The 8,170-nt window shown below is 35.7% G+C and overlaps 1 protein-coding gene across 2 annotated transcripts; it reads left to right on the plus strand.

The window, feature by feature from the left end:
* The first annotated feature begins 3,449 nt into the window (after positions 1 to 3,449).
* On the plus strand, positions 3,450 to 7,182 carry LOC117637076 (serine carboxypeptidase-like 17). 2 transcript variants are annotated; one of them, XM_034371844.1, is made up of 14 exons: positions 3,450 to 3,628; positions 3,745 to 3,890; positions 4,192 to 4,268; positions 4,350 to 4,472; positions 4,581 to 4,683; positions 4,866 to 4,903; positions 5,004 to 5,105; positions 5,284 to 5,370; positions 5,790 to 5,936; positions 6,051 to 6,122; positions 6,254 to 6,372; positions 6,554 to 6,667; positions 6,790 to 6,844; positions 6,943 to 7,182. In XM_034371844.1, exons 1-14 carry the CDS (start codon positions 3,474 to 3,476, stop codon positions 7,024 to 7,026), a joined length of 1,422 nt encoding a protein of 473 aa, XP_034227735.1. In that variant the 5' UTR covers positions 3,450 to 3,473; the 3' UTR covers positions 7,027 to 7,182. The 2 variants fall into 2 exon arrangements, with proteins under 2 accessions (XP_034227735.1, XP_034227736.1); XM_034371845.1 differs by lacking the exon at positions 6,051 to 6,122 and having other exon boundaries at positions 3,454 to 3,628.
* The last annotated feature ends 988 nt before the right edge of the window (positions 7,183 to 8,170 follow it).

The raw sequence follows: 8,170 nt of genomic DNA on the forward strand, positions 1-8,170 counted from the left end.
TTCCGAGTTTCTTTATTAAATGTTGATTTTCAGCTATTATAAATCAGTTTTTCTGATTTTTCAGACATAGATCCCTTTATATTTATTCAGTTATGAAAGGTCTGAGTACAGAGTTTTTATACGCGTTTGATTTCAGTACTTTTATGAAAGCTTTGAATTCAGAGGTTTTTGTATGAAACTTTCGAGCTTGAATATGACTGATATAGAATGCCTTGAATTGACTATGCGTGATGTAGAAAGTAAGTATTCAGTTTTATTTACTTAAATTTCTTTTTTTACAATAGGGGATATTATGTTTATGAGAATTATTTTTGAAGAACATTATTTTTGGTCCACTCACATTTTCAACTTGTTTTTCGCCCCCAGGCCGTAGAAGTACGCGGGATCCACCACCGGGCCAATTATAGTTTCCGCGCCAAGGTAAAGTTTTGCAGAAAATCCTTGCAACCTTGAAAACCATAGAAAATGCTCTGATATCATGTTGAACATAAGGAACTGAGGTTGGAATCTGTTTGTTGACTTAGTCTGGCTGTTGGTAGGGTTTCTGAGATTGTTTGACAGGTGAAAATTTTGGGATAAGTCAAAAATATAGGGGAGACTCTGCCGAATTTTCGGCAGAAGTCTAAGGCAATTTTAAGAAAAAGTTGAAGTAAGAAGGGTAAAAAGGACAATTGTGCCCGACATTCGCCAGGTGTCGGACACGCACAGGACTTGGCTCGAATTTCAAAGTGGAAATTGGGTTGGGTCCTGTCATGAGAGCTACGGGATTTATATAGGCTTCAAAAAACATGGGTTGCCTAAGTTAGGCACCCTTTATTTATGCATCTCCATTGATAATTGCCTAGATTAGGCACCCCTTATTTTTAACCAAAAAATGGTTGGTGCCCATTTTCTTGACAATGAAATCATAAATCAAATCATCTTTGTGAATCTTATTTTCTTTGAACAACAATCAAATGGTTTAATTTGACTAATTGGTGGCTGATCATTAGTTGGATCCAAAAAATGGTTTAATTTCCGCACATCAATAAAAAGCTGAAAACTTGTGGTCCTAAAAAACCTCGGGTTTTCTGCCTCTACGGTATGTTGGTTTTAAAGAAATCTTCAAACTTGCAATTCCCTGTTTCTTTTCCCTTATGTTCTTAGTCTGCATCTTCTTTTTCTTCGAAATCAACCACGTCATACCTCTCTCCTTCGGTGGGTGTGGCAAACTATTTTTCGTACCAGCAAGCATAAGGACAAAAATGTATATATGCTTCTTCCAGCCAAAAAAATATGTAATGCATGTGTATGTGGTTTTTCATGTGGTTAATCCTAGGCCGGCCGCCCTAGGCTAGAAATAAAAATGAGGCCTATTTCTCTTTCATTTTTCTGAATATAATAAAATAACATGGAAAAAAATCTATGTAATTAAATACAATTTGGATAAATAAACATGGCTCCAGTATTGGTCATATAATCACTGCCCCAATCTGAAAATAAACAAGAATGAGGATACAAATAATTTGCACTCTTTCATATTTCCTTGCTAAATAATCTACTAACAAGAATTTTTTGATAAATAAAAGAATTTCTAGTCCCTATTGGCTTTCTTTCATTGATTGCTACTTTTATTAATTAAATACTTAAATACATGCAATTGATGTTCGTATATTACATATTTTCATTTGGACTCTTCAGAAACACTGGTAATTAGATTTGGGGCCTCCAAATGCCAAACTATTGAAATTATTCTCCTCTAAAATTATATTCTTTAATTTGGTACATATATAATATATATAATTTGGGGCCCTACAAATGCGAGGCCCATGGCCATCGCCCTCCTTGCCCACCCTCAGGGCCGACACTGATCCTATCAACCAAAAAAACATGTAGTTTGTCGTATTTCAAGTTGGGGAAATTTTATTGACCCAAAAAAATAGAAGTTGGGAAATTTCATGTGCACTCTCACAATGGGGAGAAATTCTTTGGTTCGGTCATCTAACCATTTTAGATGTTTGTCCATTGAAAAAGATTTTCATGAAACGAGGATAACACTATTTTGTTATTTTTTGCCAATAACGCTATGACATGCATGATAACACTTCCACGTGGTATATCATTATTGACAGGGAATTGCACGTTTTTCTCCCACCCATCCCACAACTAAGCTAAAACCTTGTATTGGGGTCCCACCTTACCCACAGGAAGAATTTCTCCAAACAATTGATCAACACACCCACTTGTATTGATCAACACACCCACAGGAAGAATTTCTCCAAACAATTGGCACCATTCTGCCCATCAGAGGGACTATTATAAATTATTTACCACATTACAAACCACCACCCACTGGGAATCTATTGACGATAACTTCATAGATTTTCCCTTTCCCAAACAAATGTGTCGGTAAATCTCTCCTCCCTATCAGACACTCTCACCGCTTAAAATCATTATATTATATTAAACACCTAAGTGAATTCTAGACGAGTTATATTCTTCTGTACGTAGGTCGAGAGCACTGCGTTTCACATTAATACATATTGATCTAACAAAATTTTGTTTTGTCGAAAGATAGAGTTCAGTCCTGCATTGTTTGGGGAAATGATATAAATGTTCGTAAAGCTCTCAACATTCGGTAGGTACACTTGATTGAATAGGGTTGAACAGAAGATGTCACCCTTGCCATTTGATTTACCAAAAAAAAGAAAAAAAAGAAAGAAAGGTTTACTTATATTTATGTTGACAAATAGGGAGCAAAATCGGAATGCGCCAGATGCAATACTCCCACACCTTACAAAATAGTATGGCCGCCCGGCTATACTCGGGATTTTTTTATAAAAACAAGATAGTATAGCCCCGCGGCTATACCTATTTTGACGCTTAGGTGCCTAGGCGCGAGCCGGCTCCTTTTTTGTTTTCTATAAATAGTATAGCCGGGTTTAAAATAAAATAGTATAGCCGTTCGGCTTTACTACGGTTTTTTTATTTATTTATAAATTTATAAAAAAAAGTATAGCCAATATTCAAAAAGGCCCAGAAAACTTATTAACCTAAAATTCAAATACCCGAAGGATTAATTTAATTTCCTAAGAAAACTAAGCCCAATTAGCCAATATTTTATCATGGTATTTGAAATATCCAAATTGAAAGCAACTGGTTCTATTCTATCTGGTTAGGCTAATTTTTTTTTTTTTTTTTTTCACCAATTTGGTGATCCTTCACATAGAGAAGGGACATCATATTATTTTCCTTTGCAATATTGTAGCGGCAATAAATTATTAATTCCAAGTTCACACTAGAAAATTCTCTGTTTCGTTCTTTTTGGTGACACAGGGCATTTGAAAATAGCACTTTCTGGTTCTGGATCCTTTTCTTTTCTCTTTTTGTTTTTTTTTCTTGGACTGTTCCTACCTCAATGTATGCGAATATGAGGGGTCAAAGGCAGACAATATTCTTATCTTCCACAAGAAAAAAGAAGAAAAAAAAGGAGAATGCTTAGTTGCAGCAGAAGCATCTATTTCACAATCTGGGTGTGTCAGGCATTTTTTCTGCTGCTAGAGCTGCTTACCCACTATGGTGCGTCGCAGACAATCGTCAAGAACTTGCCAGGGTTTTCTGGTGACCTCCCCTTCAAGCTTGAAACAGGGTATTTAATTATTTGATTAATAATATATCTGAACTCTGCGCCATCTTCTTTTTATACTTTTAATTATATGTTTTGTAGTTTTGAATTATGGGTTTTAATTTGTGTCTAATTTCAAGCTACGTGGGGGTGGGCAATTCTGAAGAACTGCAAATGTTCTACTATTTCACTGAGTCAGAAAGCAGCCCAGAAAATGATCCTCTGCTTCTTTGGATGACCGGAGGCCCCAGATGTTCTTCTTTCTATGGCCTCATATATGAAATTGGTAACTTGTTAATTTCCAATTCTCATGAGATTAAAGTTCAAAACTTTCACTGAGAAAATACTTTTTCATCACATCATGTATACTTGGTCTCTATCTTTTTTTGTTTTGAGTACAAAGCGATAGTCTAAACTATATGGAAGGGGAATTTCTCTCACACACACAACTATAATGTCGTGGGGATTCGAACCTGATACCTCTTATCTCTATCTTTAATTGTTGGGATGGAAGTAAATTTCAATTTCATCAGTAGGCAAAGACAAAATTATGGCTCTGATTTTAACTTTTTTTAATATTATTCTAGGTCCAATATCTTTCCAATTTAATGATTTGTCCAAGGACCCATTGAAACTTGTTCTGAATCCGTACTCATGGACCAAGGTGTGGAATTTTCTGTCTCTGGGTTTTAGTTTCCCAATTGATGGTGACAATTTAAAAATTGGTCCTATAATTTATTTTCAGGTAGCAAACATAATATTTCTAGATGCCCCTGCTGCTACTGGTTATTCATACTCCACAACTCTGGAAGGGTTAATCAGTAGTGACACCCTGCATGCTACAAGAGCTTATCAGTTTCTCCAGAAAGTGAGTCAAGATTTACACACAAAAATTTGGAGATAAGATTAATTAGAACAAGATTCAAAACTTGGTTATTTATGATTATTGTTATATTGATTCAAATTTCCTATGCAGTGGCTTGTGGCTCATCCCCAGTTTCTTTCGAATCCTCTCTACATTTCTGGAGATTCTTTCACGGGCAAGATTGTTCCCATCATTGTTCAGCATATAACACAGGGTAACTTTCACAAATGATGACAAATGAAGTTCTCAAATTGCATATTAATTCAACCATTGCGCCAAAAATTGCAATTGCATATGCAATAGAACTCTGATCTTGAGCACAAAAGTTTTTCGATGTCGAAACTCGAAAGTTTTAAGGGGGCATGAGTTTGTATCTCTGTTGTTGTTGTCCTGTAGGTTTTGAAGCTGGGATGGAGCCAGCTTTGAATCTCAAAGTACTAAATTGACATCCTGGTTGAATGTACCTTGTTTGGAGCTGTCATTTGTTCTTAACATCATTGTGCTAGAATTTAATTTCTGGTTTAATGGATTCAGGGATACATAATTGGCAATCCATCTACAAATGCTAAAGAGGATTTTAATTCGAGAATTGAATATGCTCATCGTTTGGGACTTATATCGGATAGAGTATATGAGGTGTGTATGTTGCTCTTGGTTTTCTTTTAGGTGCTGGATGTTCCTTGTAAGATGTTTGTGGGTTTTGGTCAACTACATACACCAAGATGTTTTAGTGGATATATCTCTTATTCTTATAAGAGTCAAATGAAAAATAGAAGTTCTTAAGTTTTACTGTTTTTTTTCTTCTTCTTTCAAGTCATCAAAAAGGAATTGCAAGGGTGAGTACGTAGATGTAGATCCAAAAAATCAGTTGTGCCTCAACAGTCTCCAAGCTTTCAAGGAGGTATGTAGTATCAGCATGGTCAATTAGCATTCCGGGTGCTAGCTGCTAAGTTCACCAAATTTTGTTCATACGCATAATGATGTGCCAGTGTTTTACTGATTTAAATCTTGGCTCACTCTGAGGATCATTTCCTTTCAACAAGTAGGATATTGATATGTACATACACTGAAGCATCATTTGGTGAATAGGGTACTTCTCAAAAGGGCCCCTATTTATAAGAGAAATTTATACACATATGATATGTTTTGTCGGTGAATTGCACAATCTTGATTCACAATCTGACGCCGTAACATACATGTATGTCAGATAGATAACAAAACATCATTACTCTCTATAATATATGGTGTGTATACATACACACGCACACTACATGTTTTTGTTCTCTGTTTTATGAAGTCCCTTGATTATTGAGTATGCAGTGCACTAGGAGACTTGATACAGAACATATACTGGCACCTTTCTGCGGAAAGGACTATTATAACGAGTGGACAATATTAAAGACGAACGACAGGGAGTCTATGGATGATGTTTTCCTAGATTTTCCCTCCCCTCTCCAGCTGTGTCGGGTATCTCTCTCTCTCTCTCTCTCTCTCTCTCTCTCTCTCTCTCTCTCTCTCTCTCTCAAAGACAGAGAGAAGTATTAAAGAGTAACAAATTTACTAGCTGAAGGGTTTTTTTAGGAAGACAGGATTCGCTACGCAGTTCTTTGGCAAAATGATATAAATGTTCGCAAAGCTCTCAACATCCGGGAGGTATATAATATATACATGTTACTTCTAATTAATTATATATATTTTTTGGATTTACTTCAAATTAATCAAACAGAATATATGAAACTGTGGCCAATTTCGAAAAAAAATACATTTACCATGATCACAAACAGGGAACAAAAGGAGAATGGGCTAAATGCAATAAAACCACACCTTACACGTTTGATGTACCAAGTAGTGTTGACTACCATCGAAACCTCAGCGAAAAGCACCTTCGTGCTATAGTTTACAGGTACAAATTTAAATTGTTCAATTTGATTCTTCATGTTTCACCTCTCCTTTTAAATTAATCTAATTTCAACCAACCTTGAAGAATCAAGCCTAGAATTAGCCAGTAGCTAGTCACACAAAAAATAAATAACCATCGTCGTACTTTTCTCATAATTTCATGTGTTTATATGGTGTATCTGCAGTGGTGATCATGACATAACCATTCCATATATAAGTACACTGGCATGGATTGAATCCTTGAACTTGACACTTGAGGATGATTGGAAACCATGGTTCTCTGATCATCAAGTTGCAGGGTTTGTAGTTGTTTTCATGATTTTTTCGGGTTTGGATTTTTATTTTTGGGGTTAGGAATTTCAATGTTTAATACTAACTTTGATCTTTTGTTGTCTTTTTTCATTGATTCATCATTTTACAGATACACAATGTACTATTCAAACAACGAGTATAATTTGACATATGCGACTATAAAGGCATGAGTGATGGCTTCCAAGTTTATTGATCTTCTCTTTGAAGTAAGTCTAATAATCACTTATGATGTAATAAATAATTCCCAGTTGCAAATGTGCAGGGAGGAGGGCATACAGCTCCAGAGTACAATCCTAAGGAATGCTTTGATATGATCAATAGGTGGCTGGCGCATTCTCCTCTTTAACCTAGTATACTAAATTAGAAAAATTACTGCATTATACATATGTAATGTTTCACTGTAACTAAAAGTACATGATCACTTATCTGAGTGTAATTTTAATCTACAACCTTCAACGCGAATACGCTAAAGTGTATGAAAGTTGAGGTGGCATTATTTGCATGTGTGAACCTTGTTTGGCGACATTGTCCACTAAGAATCAATCAGGTGTGAGATTTTATCTCAAAATGTCGGTCTAGTAAATTATTTCATCACAAACCTCTATTTTTGTCGGGAAAATTTTAGTGACATACATTATGCATATGGTAGTTGGACACCAGATTAATGTGCTTTAAGAAAACCACTTCGTGGACAACTAACCCATCAATATAAGTTATTTCTGTGAAAAAAAAAAATTACAACTCATGAGCATATATAGCAAATCCAACCCAAAACAGTAGAGCTGAGAAATATCAAAGGGACAAATTATAAAGGGGGTCCTTGTATCATAATCGATCATGAACAGAAGCTCCTTTTCTGTAACTTATTATTTCGTCAACATCAGCAGCATGATTGATCTCCATTTCACACCCAGATAAATTGAGTAGGTCTTCCAAATTCCAAATGAAGATAGCTTTTTTATTTTGTTCTGTTTTGTAAATTGTCTAAAGCAAGCAAGCAAATGCACGGATCAATAGTACCTTGCTGGAAGAGTCTCTGCGAGTAAAAGACACGGAAGCGGCATCGACAAAGCCCTACCCGGCTTTCGTGGTGACCTCCCCTTCAAACTTGAAACTGGGTTGGTATTTTTGTTCTATATCTACTGTTTTCTACTTTTATATATAAACTTGTGCTTACGTTACATTAATATTATGAGTTATGGGTTTAATTATATAAAGGTACGTGGGAGTGGGCAGCATGGATGATGTGCAGCTAGCTTAGCTACATTGTTGTTTTCAATGTTGTGGTGCAGTGGCTTATGGATCATCCCAAGTTCTACAATAATCCACTTTATATTGCCGGAGATTCTTATTCCGGCATTATTGTTCCTATCGTTGTTAAGGAAATATCAGATGGTAAGTTGGTAACCCTCTTAAATTTGACCTTTTGTCAATCATCCAACCTTTATTTCAGTCTCACCTGCAAATAATATTGAACATTTCGTTTGTCA

The sequence above is a fragment of the Prunus dulcis genome, chromosome 8, assembly GCF_902201215.1.
Source record: "Prunus dulcis chromosome 8, ALMONDv2, whole genome shotgun sequence".
Classification (NCBI taxonomy): domain Eukaryota; kingdom Viridiplantae; phylum Streptophyta; class Magnoliopsida; order Rosales; family Rosaceae; genus Prunus; species Prunus dulcis.

Bases quoted from the DNA above. Each gene is read 5' to 3' on its own strand.
- LOC117637076 (XM_034371844.1), top strand. From the start codon at position 3,474: ATGCTTAGTTGCAGCAGAAGCATCTATTTCACAATCTGGGTGTGTCAG. The intron at 4,269-4,349 runs GTGTGGAATTTT...ATTTATTTTCAG, and splicing joins ATCCGTACTCATGGACCAAG to GTAGCAAACATAATATTTCT. The intron at 6,123-6,253 runs GTATATAATATA...GATCACAAACAG, and splicing joins AAGCTCTCAACATCCGGGAG to GGAACAAAAGGAGAATGGGC.